The 16,592-nt window shown below is 35.8% G+C and overlaps 1 protein-coding gene across 2 annotated transcripts in view; it reads right to left on the bottom strand.

The window, feature by feature from the left end:
• Positions 1 to 16,592, bottom strand: part of VPS8 (VPS8 subunit of CORVET complex) — a 239,072-nt gene that overhangs the window by 198,505 nt on the left and 23,975 nt on the right. For both annotated transcript variants that reach the window (XM_063704436.1, XM_004038141.4), the window contains exons 6-9: positions 13,518 to 13,550; positions 12,512 to 12,566; positions 3,096 to 3,220; positions 2,269 to 2,355 (exon numbers count right to left, since the gene is read on the bottom strand). In XM_063704436.1, coding sequence (XP_063560506.1) covers positions 2,269 to 2,355; positions 3,096 to 3,220; positions 12,512 to 12,566; positions 13,518 to 13,550 — 300 coding nt within the window. The remainder of the gene's footprint in view (positions 1 to 2,268; positions 2,356 to 3,095; positions 3,221 to 12,511; positions 12,567 to 13,517; positions 13,551 to 16,592) is intronic.

Below are 16,592 nucleotides of genomic sequence, written 5' to 3'. Positions count from 1 at the left end.
GCTTTCAAAAAGCAAAACCACCTTTCATCACGATAAAAGAAAAATACAAACTATGATTGATTAAAAACCCTAAAGTTCTCTATTTGGGTTCTTAAAATAACTTTTTGTAACTTGCTATTACTAAGTAAATGAGATCCTTTGGTTACATTTACACCTGCCCAGTTTTAAAGAATAAAGACTCTAAAAAATACTTGGTATCTTTGGGAAATAAACTTATCTGAATATGTCTTCTGAATAACTGAAAAGTAAGTCCACTATATCTAAAATATTTTAACTTTTCATATATAACTCTTCCCAAAACGTGCTACCTCCTTGATCTTCTTCCACAGCATATACTTCAGTTATCACTACCTAACTTAGAAAACTCAGAATAATAAGTAATGTTCACAATGACAGACAGTCCTAAGGTGACCTGAAGTATGGTCAATGCTGCATGACACAAAATGGAATAAACTGAACTTGTACCATTTACAGTGACTATCCTCCCTAAACTCAAAGGTTAGTGAACCATCCTAAATGGCACGCCTCAGGTTCCCAGTCAGGGATGGCTGAGGTACTGGAGGCCACTGTAAAATTCTTCTTCCTTGACCCAAACACACGCATAGTTAAGAAGCCCCACAACTTTGCTCTTACAGCCTAGATGAGCAGTTGCCAGAGTGGGAAGCATATACCCTAGGTGTGTGCATGACATGGTCCGCTGGAGTGCAGGAAAAATAACAGAACTTGTATTTCTGTTTAATTTTCTATTTCTTTTGTACGTGCTTTATAACGTACATAAAAATTAGTAAAGTAGTGTATTCATATAAACGCACACACACACACACATAAATATCCATAAAGAATGAAATTCCAAATTGTTATTGATGAGATACAGGCTTAAGTTTGGAGAACAACGTGTAGGAGTATTAAAATGCAAGTGGCTGATGTCAGCAGAAGACTTCAGAAATATTCAATCCTATGTGTCTTACTCCAGTGTTATTATCTACATGTACCACCTTCATCACCATTGTCAAGCAACACAATGGCTCCTACTATATGTTATTTATCTCAACTGCATTCTTCTCTTTTCTCTCTGCTTTTATCTCTTCTGTTTCTTATTCTTTCTCCCAGTATTTTTTTTTCTGCAAAAGGATTTCTCTTGTATAAACACCACCATCTAGTTTTTCCTTCAATCAAATATTTATTGAGCAGCTACTATGGGTAAAACACAAAAATAAATGACAAACAGATTGTGATTTTAAAGACATTCATCTACTAAGAGAGATAAGACATATATACAAACAACTATAACATATTAGAAGTTGGCACAAGCCATATGAAAAGAGGTCAAGATACTTTGCCATAATGCTCTGAAAGAGAAGAAATTCTCTCCACTTTTACTTGTCTTGGTTGTTTTTATTGTTACTAAATGCTTCAACGCTGCTCTGTCACAGAAGACTTTTTTGTAACTAACTTAGATACAGACATACAAACTCCAGATGCTTGCAGACTTTAAAAAGCATACTTAGGGATGACAGAGCTCTGCAGAGCTAAGCAACAAAATGTGTAGATGATTAAAATCTAGAAGATCTGATTTTAGACTTCTCTAGTTATAATCCTTTACCTTTTATGCTTCTGAACATGGGCTTGACAGCGTGGAAGAATCAACATTCACATTGTATTTATAAATGAAATCTGTTACCTAAGTCAGTTTATTTTTTCAGGCCTGTAAGGAGAAAGCCAAGACTACGATCTTAATGCTTTCCCTTTAGAGGCCTGAAAGAAAATAAACCAATAGATTCATTTCTAAACATAATCCAAACCTTGGTTCTTTCACGATCTGTGCCTTGAACCTCAGGCAACTCCCAAAAAAGGGTGACAGAGCACACCACCTCAGCAATAAAATTTTGATGACCTAAACAAAGGTAAAAAGACCTTTTAAGAGCTCCATATGAGTTTCAGCAGGGTGCTGCCCGTCTTTACGGCCAAACTCTAGTCTAGCAACACACCAATTTGCCCTTTTTGCCGCTGTATCAATTAGACTTCAATACAACTTGAAGCTGAGTATTTCCATACTAGCCCATCTCTAGTTTTAACCTGGAAAAACATCATGTTAGGCCAGTCAAATAAAAGACAGCTCAATGTTGAGGATTCTATTTATAAGGTAATGTTCAGCTTCATGTTAAATACATTTTTTGGACTCTGATCATCAATATAGAGAAATTTACTTTAAAATAAACACAAAAGCATAATAAAAAAATTATTAGAAAAAGAAAATAAAGCTCTTACCTTGATATGCAATATTGCTGTTCCTGGAGGATGAGCATCTGTTATTGATCTTAGAAGTTTTCCACTGGCCAAATCCCACATGGTGATCTATAAGACAACTAAGTGCTTCAAAAACAAATTTATTGCTCTTTTTTTGGACTTAAGTATCCTGCCTTCTGGCTGGAATAATCTATTCCTTGACTATAAACATTGCAGGCAAAGAACTATAAAGTTAAAACATACCTAAAGGTTGCAGATCCATTAAAGCATAGAGCCTTTATTCGATCTTCATTTACCCTTCATCCTGCCCATCCTACTTTTCCCTTTAGATTTTAAATGTTGTTCTCATACTGAGAGACAAAAGATATTTCTCTAATAAGTCAATCTGTTTAGCACTAGTAAAAAGTATCGGAAAGGCTTACTGCCAAACTAGCTAGTGATGTATGAATCAGAAGATAAAAAAACTATAACCTAATATCAGTTTCAGAAGAAGAAACAAATGCAAAAATCGTTATCCAGGAACACAGAATCTTTCTAAAAAGCAGCCTCCATTATTTACATGACTGTAAGGAAGTACATTTTATATAACATCCCTGGTTGGTTTACAAAAATTATTTACTCAAATAGACACATGAACTAGGATATAAAAAATTACAGACTCTGGGTCAGTCGATAACAATTATGTAAAATTTTGAACAAGACAAAACTCAGATTCAGCAATCTCTGGTTAGCTCTACAAACATATTACTTCATAACACATATTTTGGTCTTTGATCTAAGATATAAGTTTATTTAAATTCATCTTGTTTTAACACTGTCTTATGAATTAAAGGAGGTTCATATCTTACCTGTCCTTTAGCAAAGCCACAAAGAAGTCTTGAGCAATCATTGTTGATACTGAGGGCAGAGATAGCGCCATACTGACCTCCAACACTAGTGCTACCCAGACAGAGTCGCAAAGCTTGATTCTGATCTAAAGAAAGCGGTTTTTAAAGTCAAGTGAAGGAAATGCAAGAGAGTAAATACATCGAGTACAGGCATGCTTTCAAAGACTTGGGAGGTGACAAGAATCAAAAGCAGCAGATAATGAAGTCACATTCATTTTTAAATATATTTATTGAGCAACTAGCAGATGCTGGGCGTTGAATTAGACACTCAAAAATACAGAAAAAAAAGGCCGGGTGTGGTGGCTCATGCCTGTAATCCCAGCATTTTGGAAGGCCGAGGTGGGTGGATCACCTGAGGTCAGGAGTTCGAGACCAGGCTGGCCAACATGGTGAAACCCCGACTCTACTAAAAATACAAAAATTAGCTGGGCATGGTGGCCCACGCCTGTAGTCCCAGCTACTCCAGAGGCTGAGGCACAAGAATCACTTAAACTTGGGAGGCAGAGGTTGCAGTCAGCTGAGATCACACTACCGCACTCCAGCCTGCACAGCAGAGTGAGACACGGTCTCAAAAAAAAAAAAAAAAAGAATACAGGAAAAAAAAAAGATCTACAAGGAAGCATAATAAAAAATGCTAATGATAAACCAAAAAATCCACATGTAATCTGTATCTCCTTAAACAAACCGTCATCTGTCTCATCCTAGAATTGTATTTCTTGCTATTTTTAAGATGCAAAGTTATCGGGAATACCATCGTCTTTTAAAGTAACTATAAAACTTCAAAACTCAAGAAACTTAATTTAGAATTTGGCTGAAATTTACATTTATATTATCCATAAAGAAAATTTACTAAGCAAATTAACAGTGCAAATTACAAAGTAAACATTTAAACAGCTTCAGAAAATTATTTCAAACATCAAAATTTGATATGCTAAAAGTGGCTAGGCACGGCGGCTCACACCTGTAATCCCAGCACTTTGGGAGGCTGAGGAAGGGAAGGTCACTTGAGGTTAGGAGTTCGAGACCAGCCTGGCCAACACAGTGAAACTCCATCTCCATTAATATAAAAAATATAGCCGGGTGTGGTGGCGGGCACCTGTAATCCCAGCTACTTGGGAGGCTGAGGCAGGAGAATTGCTTGAACCCAGAAGGCAAAGGTTGCAGTGAACTGAGATCATGCCACTGCACTCCAGCTTGGGCGACAGAGAAAGACTCCGTCTCAAAAACAAACAAACAAACAAACAAAATATGCTAAAAGCAAGCAATTCAAATATCTATTAGATTAAGTTTGTTAAGGGTGATAAGGGCGAGGATCTTGCCTTAATCACCTCTGATTTCTCCAGGAGGCACTCAAATATTTATTAAATTCTGTTATCTAATAATTAAAAGAAATTTCTCTAGGGTTTCTCCTAGGCAATGCTTATTTTGTCTAGAGTTCATTATTATACCTACTTGAAAACAATGAAATTAAAAATTTAAATGTCAGAATGCATGCCTACAAAATTTAACTATTTAGAAAAACGCAAAAAACACCATATTTCCACAACTTGGAGTTTTCTCAACTTCCCCAGCACTGTTTGTGTCTCCCTTAATTATCTACATGTGAATTTTGGGGTATGTCTTACCTCCCCTATTACACTATGACCTCTCTGAGGGCTAAGATCATGAGTGAATTAACACTCCCAAAGCACCTTGCTTAATGCCTTGCGCTTAGAAGGCATCTGACAATCATCTGAATAGCTTTCACATTTGCCAATTCTCCTTCTATAAAAGTAAATCTAGTTATCAGACACAGTCATTCATTCTCAGGTCTGGGGAATAATATTAGGTCAGTCCTTTTGCCCATTCAGAGTGAATACTGTAAGAGTCCTTTTCTGTGCTCATAAACTGACTTAAATAGTAATCCCTCCTTCCCAAAAAAGAGTTCTGAAACAATGAGTGTAACTACATAGCACATAGAAAATACTCGATTTTTTTCAATCATTTTGGATTTTAGCCTTCCAAGGTGAACACTGAAAAGGAATAACTCATAAATATACAAGGTCTGATGTATTTTAAAAGTTACTGTCTTTATTCACATCTAGAATTTTACAACTACAGATATTTTTCAATACATCCTGACTGTTCTCCTCCTTACAATTTTTTCACCCTTCCTCGATTTAATCCAAATTATAAAACTTCCCTTTATTCTATAATTTTCCTGACTCTAAATATAACATCACATTTTATTTTGCTCTTCCAAAACTACCTACCTAAAATAATGTTTTGCATGATCCTTATTTCATCAGAACCACACTGTATAGTTAGTGGATTCTCCACATACCTTAATTTGCAAACTGTCATGATATGATGGTTGGGCAACAGTATTCCATATATACCTCTACTCTGGGTCACATGTATAGGTAACAGATGGACTGAAAGTAAGAGGACAAAGATAGAGCTGGTATGAAATTTCATACCCTGGAGTTTGGACCGCTTGCCTTCCAGGCACAGAGCGATGTCTAAGCAGCATACTGCGAAGATCCTTTGTAGTCCCTGCTTTGAGATCCAAACTTCACAGAGTTCTGATTCACCAATACTTAAAGACTCTCACTACTACTTTCTAATTTAACAACGTTCATACTTTAAATCGGACTATTTCAGGCACAGGAAGTATAAGCAGGAGAACTGAGAATATGGTAACAAAGAGAATAAGGGTGCCATGAAGAGGAAATAGAAAAGAGTGGCAATGGATGAAATGAGCGAAGGAAAAGGACATAACTTCTAGATTAAAAACCAAACATGACTGTGCTTTCCTGACTGTTGTTCCCACATACCATCAACTAGCTAAGACAGGGAAGTAAATTATCAATCTTAGCCATTCCTGCAATATGGATTAAATTTACAGCCCACAAATCTGTTAATGGAAACATTCTCAACTTTTTTCTGGATTTTTTACAATATATTTGTTGTTTTTATAATGTTCCTTTAGAAGGTATCATGACTATGAAACCAGATACTGGATTTTAATTCCACCCCTACCCCACAGATAGTTACAAGCCTTACAACTACAGCATGTATTGGTAATTTTAGGAATGTTTCTTAAATTCACTTAGCCTCCCTATCTTCATCTGTAAAATGTAGAAAATGCCCATTATCTCACTGTGTTGCTAAGAGGAATAAATGAGTAAAGTAAGATAATGCACAAAGGAACCTATTCAGTGTCCCCTGAATATTACTAAGTGCTCATCACAAACTAATTTATAGGTTACATTCATATATACACTTAAAAAAAAACAGCAGTGATGGTGAGAGACATGATGGACAGTGTTAACAAATGTAATCTACTTTGACTCCATAAAGATATTTATCAAACTCTTATTGGTATCTTCATACATTCTTTTTTTTTTTTTTTTTTTTTTTTTTTTTGAGACGGAGTTTCACTCTTGTTGCCCAGGCTGGAGTGCAATGGCACGATCTGGGCTCACCACAACCTCTGCTTCCCGGGTTCAAGCTATTCTCCTGCCTCAGCCTCCCAAGTAGCTGGGATTACAGGCATGCATCAACATGCCCAGCTAATTTTGTATTTTTAGTAGAGACAGGGTTTCTCCATGTTAGTCAGACTGGTCTCGAACTCCCAACCTTAGGTGATCCACCCGCCTCAGCCTCCCAAAGGGCTGGGATTACAGGCTTGAGCCACCATGCCTGGCCACTCCTCTTCATACGTCCTATCCTTATAGTACCATGTTAACAAACTTGCTGTTATATAATTTAGACTAAATTCAGAAAAGGTAGAATTTCTGTGGAAAGAAGAAAGCAGTCTTATTGAAGAGGTTTCTCCTGCTAGAGTAACTAAACATTCTGTAGTCCAGAAAATTCTGGACAATTCTGGGAAATATTTGACCAAAATAAACATAAAACCTCTTCAAAACACTTAAATTCCATGGATACATGTAAAGAACAAAATGACCTGGACAGAAGGTGAAAATGAGAGCCACTCCAGGTTACTCTTGATTTCATGAATTTAAAAGGAAAAAATCTATTCTCCTCCTCCTCTCTGAAGTCTCCTTTGTCTACAGTTGGAAAAAGTTATTAAATTAACAGTATATCTAATTTCTTTACAAAGTCACATAAAGGTACATTTGGTTAGTACTGTCAAATCTGTGTTTTAAAAAAATTGCAGGGGTCTTAATAATGGTTACCCTGGCAAGAAATATGAAATGAGACTATCACCTTTCTTATAAACTTCACTGAGTTGACAAAGAGTTTTGCCTATGAAAAATTAGAAAATCACCAAATGGCACAAATGCAAGGAATTACTGTTTATGACAGTAATATAGCTTACCAATTAATTTAGATAACTTGAAGGCCAAATATCACAAACAACACATCTATTTGGCATTGCCCTGAATTATATCTGTATCTTTTATTAGCATGTCTTTCAAAGTACACTTTGCTTAGAGTAGATCTCCTCAGCATATTCTGGACTTAAGAATAATATGCTGAATAGCAAAGAAAAGTCACAAATAATGTACAAAGTCTGTAACAGCCCTAAAATCTAAATTTGAACATACTTCAAGAATTTCTGTTAACTCTTTCCATATACCAAAATTAGCCCAATCCTCTATTTCTCAAAGAAGGAAATACCTACATCCTAGTAGGAATCCAGTTTAATTGTGTGTGTGGAACTCTACCTTTATTGGCCAATATTCACTATTCTTTAATACTATTCTTTTCTTATTTTTTATTTTTTATTTTTTTTTTAACAGTCTCACTCTGTCACCCAGGCTGGAGTGCAGTGGCACGATCTCGGCTCACTGCAGCCTCTGCCTCCTGAGTTCAAGCAATTCTCCCACCTCAGCCTCCCAAGTAGCTGGGATTACAGGCACATGCCACCACGCCTGGCTAATTTTTGTATTTTTAGTAGAGACGGGTTTCACCATGTTGGCCAGGCTGGTCTCGAACTCCTGACCTCAAGTGATCTGCCCACCTCGGCCACCCAAAGCGCTGGGATTACAAGTGTGAGCCACCACATCCAGCCTTTTCTTATCCTTTATTCACACTAAAATATTCTCTAGGACCAAGGGAGAAAAGAACTAATCAGGAAACATTTTTCATCGATGATCATAAAACAACAGAAGCACTTTTACCTGAAGCACTTTTACCTGACCTCCAGCAAACCAACTCACAGAATTCAAGTTCTCCTTCCCTCTGTAAGGCTTACTGACTGAAGCCAGGGCATACTGAATCCCCATTGCTAGTTGGATATCTTCCAGAATGCTTATGCTTACTATGAGTCAGCTGTATTCACTCCCAAGCCTGTTCATGCCATTGTAATGTTACTGTACTTTAAAACTTAAACAGTAAATAAACCAATGAAACAGAGTGAAAAAGAAAGAGCTGTTGTTTCCATGTACATTAAATGGGATGATTTAGAAAAACTTGGTAAAGATGAGTTTCTATACAAAACTGTCACAAAATAAGGTGTTCATAATATAACAGGAAAAGATTGAAAGTTTTGTTAAAATCTAGGATTTTGCATGCATTGATTGACTCACAGGTGCTTAAGCTTTCACCTCATTTTTAAAATTTAAAACAGCAAATCTTGCATGACCCATTAATGATAAAAGTTTATGCCAAAAAAGATACTTCAGAACCCAAGTGGCAAATACAAACTCAAAGAAAAGGTTTGGGACTACATCAACTCAAAGAAAAGGTTTGGGACTACATCAAAAGATCAAAGGAAAAATGAAAATGTATATACTTTCAGTTAAAAATTATATTTTTCAGTTAAAACATTGAAGGTATATATATTTACAGTTTTTCACAATTTCCCACTTAACTAATTTTTCAATTAGCTGGGTTTTTTTTCAATAAGCATTTCATAAGAGGACATTGACTATAATTGGTAGCATTCTCTTCCAACATTAAAAAGACCAAAAGAAACCATTCATGCAAACTAAAATTACTTACTATACCTTTTCCTTTTGAATCCATGAAGAAAAGATCAAGAGAGATAAAGAAAAGCAAGAAATCAGTTCAAAAGTTCGAAGAAAAGGCAGGTAAAAAATTTCAAGAATATAAGTGACAAGCTTTAGTTATCTGTGGGAATGATGCTAAATTTGATTAAGTGATGCCTCTAGCATTTATGATTATGCTAAGCTATGGGTTATGGGGAAAAATCCATAATACTCTCGTTAGAGCAAAGTAAGTAAATCCATGTTTAAGTTAGATAAAAACAAAAAAACTTTCAAAAAGATAATCTACTGAAGTACACTAATAACCAAAAAAAAAAAAGAGGAAAACTAAGGACCCTGGGATGGGGAAACATCTTCATTAAGATTTGAACTTTTAAGACTCTGTATAAGGTAAGTACCAATATATTTTTTTAAACACTGTATGCCTATAATTACTTAAGAAGAGGCAATAAACATCAGTCTTCAAGAAACTTATAATGGTTTCTTTCTTAATGACCTGGGCCTCTGTTTCAAAGAGAAAGAAACTTATAATGGTTTCTTTCTTAATGACCTGGGCCTCTGTTTCAAAGAGAAACATTCAGTACTTAAACAAGTATAGCTCTTCCTGCTACACTTTCTCCTATGATCAACACAGATGTTTAACAGAGATGAGATCTAACCCAGGCCTCTAGACACTTTATAGTATTATTACTCTGCCATTTGTCCCCAGGCTTTCAAGCATATTTTAATCCATTTGATAAAACACGTTGTCCAAACATCTGATTCCTATAAACAGTAATGAGTAAAATTTATTAGCTACACTATTAATACCCAAAGCACAACCAGAATATTATGATTCTTTCTCAAAATGTTCACTTAGACATACTTTCTTTTCCATGAGACTGTAATGAAAGATTATTATTTCCTCATATCTACAAGAAAGCTGCTGGGGTCTAAAAAAAAAAACAAACAGGAACCAGGCCCAAGGAAATTAAAAAGACAGTATCAAAAGACAATGTTCTCTTTTCCTCTGTTAGTTTTTATTTGTAAAGTATTCATTTTAATTTGTTTGCAGTAAGCTATACTTGAGTTTGATTATAAGCAGTCACATATTCTTATAACATTGACAAGAAAGGGATGTTAAAGCAGATAGAGAGGTGAGGAGAAGTGAGTACTGGTAAGTGGGAACCAAAAATCAACATGCAATCTGCTGACAAATATACGTATTATAATCTATTCTCATTCACCTTAGTTCTTTTATTCTTTTCTTCCTATCTTAGAATTTGCCTCCTTTTCTCTCAGGATAGCAGAATTGCTTAGAATAGTGGAAATACACTTATATAGGATTCAGCATTCCTCAATGAACTTGGCTAAACTTGGCTCTGTGCATGTCACTTAACCTCTCTGATCCTCAGCAGCTTCAGATGTAAAATAAGGGGACTGAACTAAATGACCTCGTAAGTTTCTTTCCCAAAATTCTATTTATCTAACATTAATTATGCCCCACGGGAAGACTACCATTCTGAACACCTGATAGGAGAGCAGGCTGACAGAACTTTTCTAGGGGGCCATTAGATAATACATATCAAAAGTCCTTAATGTTCATCTCCTAATCTAAGCAATTCCACCTTTAGGAACATCTGTCCTAAAAAAGTAATCATGGACACAGAAATGTAGTAACGAAGATGTTCATCACAGTACTATATGTTTACAAACAACTTAAATGTCTTATAGTAGGAAATTATTAAGTAAATTAGGAAGAATCCATTTAATAGAATACTATGTAGCCATTAAAAATGATGTTACAGACAAAATATATAACTGCATGGAAAGATATTCATTAAAATAAAAAGCAGTTTACAAATTAACATGATCCCATTTGAGGGTGTATAGATACACATATATAGGTACAGAAAAAAAAGACTAAAAGATTACATACAAAAATGTTAGGGATTATTAATACATGGCAGGATTTGGTGTATCTTCAACTTTTTGCTCATCTATATTTTCTACTGTGAATATATATCAACTATATAGGTTTTAAGAGTCTTTTTCAATCAATTCTAAATTCCTTCAAGGGAATTATAATTTTGTTTCTACTCTTCTGGTCCCCAAACAATAAAACTCTTATTTAAATCAATTACCTTTGAAAAGACTAGGTTTTACAATTACATTTTAAAAAGCTTTTGTCATAATACAAAATTTATAATAGTAAGTCAAATCATTCAAAACCAACAGAAAATAATCAGTTACCCACTTCTGTGGTAAATAAGGATGCAAGGCCCCACAGAAATCAAATTGTGGTTCTGCTATTAAGTATTCTCAGGTAATCCATATAGGAGTCTGTAGATTCCTTACTAAATACAGTGTCTCAAGTCTTTCATTTAAGGGAGATGAAACGACTTAATATCCAGAAGAGAACACTAAAAATGATGCCCCCCAAAAAACTAATAGTTTTTTATTTATTATTATTATTATTTTTTTGAGGTGGAGTCTCACTGTGTTGCCCAGGCTGGAGTGCGGTGGCACAATCTTGGCTCACTGCAACCTCCGCCTCCTGGGTTCATGAGATTCTCCTGCCTCAGCCTTCCGAGTAGCTGGGATTACAAGCGCCCGCCACCACGCCCAGTTAATTTTATTTATTTATTTATTTTCAGTAGAGACGGGGTTTCACCATGTTGGCCAGGCTGGTCTCAAACTCCTCACCTCAGGTGATCCACCTGCCTCGGCCTCCCAAAGTGCTAGGATTACAGGCGTGAGCCACCATGCCCGGCCACAAAAATCTAACAGTTTTTAAATTTAAAAAGAACAAAATATTCTACTCATACATTGAATTCAAAAGCAAAGAAGGTTTAATGAAACTATAGTCATTTAGTCTCAGGTAGAAAAAAATGAGAAAATACAACTATCTTCTACTATACAAATAAAACTAGTTCTCTTTCCACCAAGAAAGCAATGTGATTACAGGCCAAAAAAAAATCGGTTTAGAGTGATTTACAATGGAAAATTTTTAAAAAAGCTTATTGTCAGTGAGAGCTCCTGAAAATTACTGAGAAAGCCTGTTTTCCTGAAGATCTTTTAGAATACCCATTACTGGAAGGTGATTCAGAATCAAAAATCCCCACCACCAACAACCGGAGGCAGACAAGATGATAACCCAAGGTTCCCTTCAACTTTATTCTTTTTGTCTAGGTTTGCAGAGAGATCAATAGATATGATAGCTTATAAATTCATGAAGAAGAAAATAAACTTGCAATAAGCAGCAAAACAAAGCTGTGAGGCAAATAATTTTTAGCTATAAAAATATTGACTGCTACTTTTCAAGTTTTTCTGGTTTTGTTCAAGAAAATCAAGTACACTATATAAACTGTGATTAAAGGACATTATAAAACCCAAAAGGACACTTAATATTTAAAAGCAGGAAAGCACTTAAAAATTTACCAAATATTAAAGCCAATCCATGAGATGTACCCACTGCTATCAGACTGGACACTGCCTGAAAACAAAAGGGAAGATTACATTTTAAGATATTACATTAAGAATCTTGAAATAATCAGAGTTGAATTTGTTGGCCTGCCTTCCTCTAGGCACCAGATGACATACAAACTATTGTAAATAAGAAGAATTTCATCCAGGAGGCAAAACGGGAAATGAAACTCAGGACATTTTATTTCTGAGAATCACTCTAAATTTACTCTAGGGGTAACACTATCAAAATATCATATGTTCAACATTATAGGCAATAACATGCCACTTAGCTTCCTCTAAAGCAACTTTCAAATAAAAAATCAGGGATCCGGGCAAAGTAAGAGGCACTTATGCTACCCAACCTAGAGCTTCCTACAAGGCGTGGGGAAGAGATGAGAACACACTTCTCTAGTTTATCCGCAGGGGCCTAAAGCCATCCAAAGTGTTCAAAACTCACCCACTTCCTTACCAAAGACTGACTAAAAGGAATGCTAAAAAGGCACTGGAGGAAGACAAGAAGAGAGAGTACCAGCGTGCTTTCAATATCCCCTAGTTCTCTACAATACTGCAACAGAGTTCTATTTGGCAAGCCTGGCAATGGAATCCAGAGCTGTTAAATGTACTATTTTCCACAAAGTGATCCTATCAAATGATGCTTTCCACTCCTTGTGGAAGGGGAGCCAAATCACAGAAGAAGCAAATTTACTTGGGCAGGGTAGTACTACAAACAAATAAACCTGGAGAAGGCTAATATTACTCCATTATCTGCTTCTCAAACAAAAGCCTAAAAAGTAACAAAAAATTAGGAAAAAAGAAAGCATTCAACATGGATAAATGTTAAACCTGATTACTGGCAGTAAAATGACTTGTGAATTTATTACCATAATAACTTATGTAATATTTTGAACAATGCAATGATAAATCTAAGAAAACCCAATCAAATAGAAAACTTACCTTTAAAAAGTTAAAGTATACTTACAATTGCTGTAGGCAAGCCAGCATCTACTTTGTCCTAAATGAAATTTTAAAGAAAGTATTTGAAAAATATTCTCATTTTAAAACAGAAAATGGTATATGGCTCTTGCTTTACATATACTTGCTCCAAATCAATTTAGATTAGAGGTGGAACCTTTATTTTTGCCCCCAACTAACAGAAATTACAAAAGCTATATATATCAACAAAATACAAAGGGCATGAAAGGGGATTGTTTTATTTTACTAAGTATATAAGTGCCTTTACTAAGTAAGATGCCTCAGGGAGGGTACTGATTATAATGGAAATGCAAAGGAAAAAGAGGAAAGATGTTCCATTTTCTATACTTGAATAAACTATAAGTACTATGGAGTCAAAATGGTAGGAGTACATAAAGATTTGAGAAAAGTAAACATGTTAAAGATGTTTCTACTACTAAATAGGACTTTCCTATCTACCAATTACCTAATAACCTCTAAATAAACCCCAACAGGTTATATTAAGTCAGTTCCCAAGCATAAGAAATTAAAACATAAAAAAGTGCTAGTCCCAGCTCCTTACCGGTAACTATATGGCATTTGAAAAGTCACCTAACTTTTCTGAACATTAGTCTCCTCATCTGTTCAAAGAAATAGCAAATACTGCACTGTTTACCTCAGTGAGCTGTCCTGAGGATCAAATTAAATGTGAAGAATCAAAAAAATATGTAAGAGTATCAATTCTATGCTCACATAGCTTTAAATAACCCTAAGAGTTTGTAGTGATACAGTACTGTAGCAGCAAAGAGCTTGCGTATACAGATATTACACTACTTGATTCTCAGACCTAGAGAGATGTATAGAACAGGCAATGTTATTCTGATTTTTCAGATTTTAAAAACAGACATTTCCAAGAGTTTAACTGACTTGACAAAGGGTACTCGGTAAGTGGCAGAACTACATCTCAAACTCAGAGCTTCCAAATCCCAGGACAGGCTCCTTGTATCACTTACACATCTTCTTTTCTATGTCTGTCCTTGTCAGTGTGGTCAATTATTATCATCTCTCAGAAGGCAGACTCTACAGACTCTATTTAACCAACTCTGTAGAGCTTCCTGGGCACTCACTTAAACTTACTCCAGTACATGGAAACAGGAGAAAAAAGCAATGAGCAAGGCTGCTACACACAATACTCTGGATAGCAGCATCTATCCAACTTTGAGTGTATACATCTGTGTGTCAAACATGCCTAACATAACGCTCGACAATTAAGAAGCATGTAATACATAGTTGATAAATGACTGATTTGCATCTAGACAGGGAAAGAGAAATGAGACAGCAGATGAAGGTCAAAAACTCTAGTAAGACCTCACTTAATGTTGTCAGTAAGTTCTTAGAAACTGACTTTAAGCAAAACAACTTAAACCAATTGTTTTTTCTTCATTAACATTATAACAAAATGACACTGAACAAAATGATGTTATTCGAAGGTCTGTTCTATATTCAAAATAGAACCTGAATAATGGAATCAGAAGTCACCTGACTTCAAAAGCTTAAAAAAACACAGATATTAGGAAGCATTGTAGAGATGACGGAATTTTAGTACTGGTGTTGCAGTATCTGAGGGTAGTGGGTCTCAAAAGCCAAAATGCATGGGAATCACCTGGGATGCCTGTATGCTTGGGATTCTGTAGGTTTGGGGTGAGCCCCAGGAATCTGCAATTTAATCAGTACCCTAGGAGATTCTTATACAGTGGACGCATTTTGAAAAAAACACTACACTAAGCTATCTCTAGTATTTTAAAGTTGATCATAAAAATAATAAAGATCTTTAAAAAAAAAAGTTACTTTGAATTATTTTAAAGTATAGTCACATGTCATACTACTTTGAAAAGGATCCCAAATTAAAAAATGAGCTTCACAACTGCAAAAATTTCATCTCTCCAAGTGTTTTCCATGCATGAATCCCAAAACTGTGATCAAGGCCCCAAACAGCCCTAATAACATCACTAACCACATGGCTGAAGGCGCTATTGAGCAATTATTCAGGGAGAAATATCCAAAAATATAACTAGCTTTACATGTTAATAAACCAACCATCACAGGAAAGCATGCAATTTAAATTGAGCTGGTAATCCAAAAATAGGAAGGCACCATATGATGACTGTCACAGGAAAGGCAGTTTTCATTTTAACATACCAAAGGAGCTCAGCCATAGCAATCAAATAAAAACAGAATGCAAACACTCTGGGATTTATTAGAATTTCCCCTCCTCTTCAAGGGGAAGGAGAAACCCTTTTAAATAACAGATTTATCTAATCATTGTTCAGAGTCTGAGTTTTAGCTCAGTCTCCATTACTCAAAATATTTTTAAAACTGCACAGGTGGGTCAAATGACTGTTCTGGTTCATCTTGATTTTGAAAGGAATGAATTTCATCACCTACATAAGGATTAAATTCAGAAAACGTCATGGAAATGTAATCCTCAACAGGTGGTTCCCATTCTAGCAAATATGAGTTACTCTCCACCTAAAAGAGGACGAACAATTGCCCAGGTTTCCTCCATTGCTTGAGCATCTATTTAAATTCACTTCATGATATATGAGCTAGGTCAGGATACCCCAATTGTTATAGTAAATACTTTTTGTTGTTGTTGTTGTTATTTGCACTAAGGGCTTTTTCTGATAAACCTGAACATTGAAGTGCAATTGTGGTATCTTGTAATTCTGTATCAATCTCCCACCCTCTTGAAAAATCCAAACTTGGCTGGACGAGGTGGCTCACGCCTGTAATCCTAGTACTTTGGGAGGCTGAGGCGGGCGGATCACAAGGTCAGGAGATCGAGACCATCCTGGCTAACACGTTGAAACCGTGTCTCTACTAAAACTACAAAAAATTAGCTGGGCATGGTGGCAGGCGCCTGTAGTCCCAGCTACTCAGGAGGCTGAGGCAGGAGAATGACATGAATCCGGGAGGTGGAGCTTGCAGTGAGCTGAGGTCGTGCCACTGCACTCCAGCCTGGGCGACAGAGTGAGACTCCGTCTCAAAAAAAAAAAAAAAGAAAAATGCAAATTTTTATTTCTTGTCCAACTTGGATATGCAA

This window comes from Gorilla gorilla, chromosome 2, assembly GCF_029281585.2.
Source record: "Gorilla gorilla gorilla isolate KB3781 chromosome 2, NHGRI_mGorGor1-v2.1_pri, whole genome shotgun sequence".
NCBI classification, from domain to species: Eukaryota; Metazoa; Chordata; class Mammalia; order Primates; family Hominidae; genus Gorilla; species Gorilla gorilla.
The sequence above is the reverse complement of the archived record's forward strand: the minus strand, read 5'-3'. Positions and strand labels throughout refer to the sequence as shown.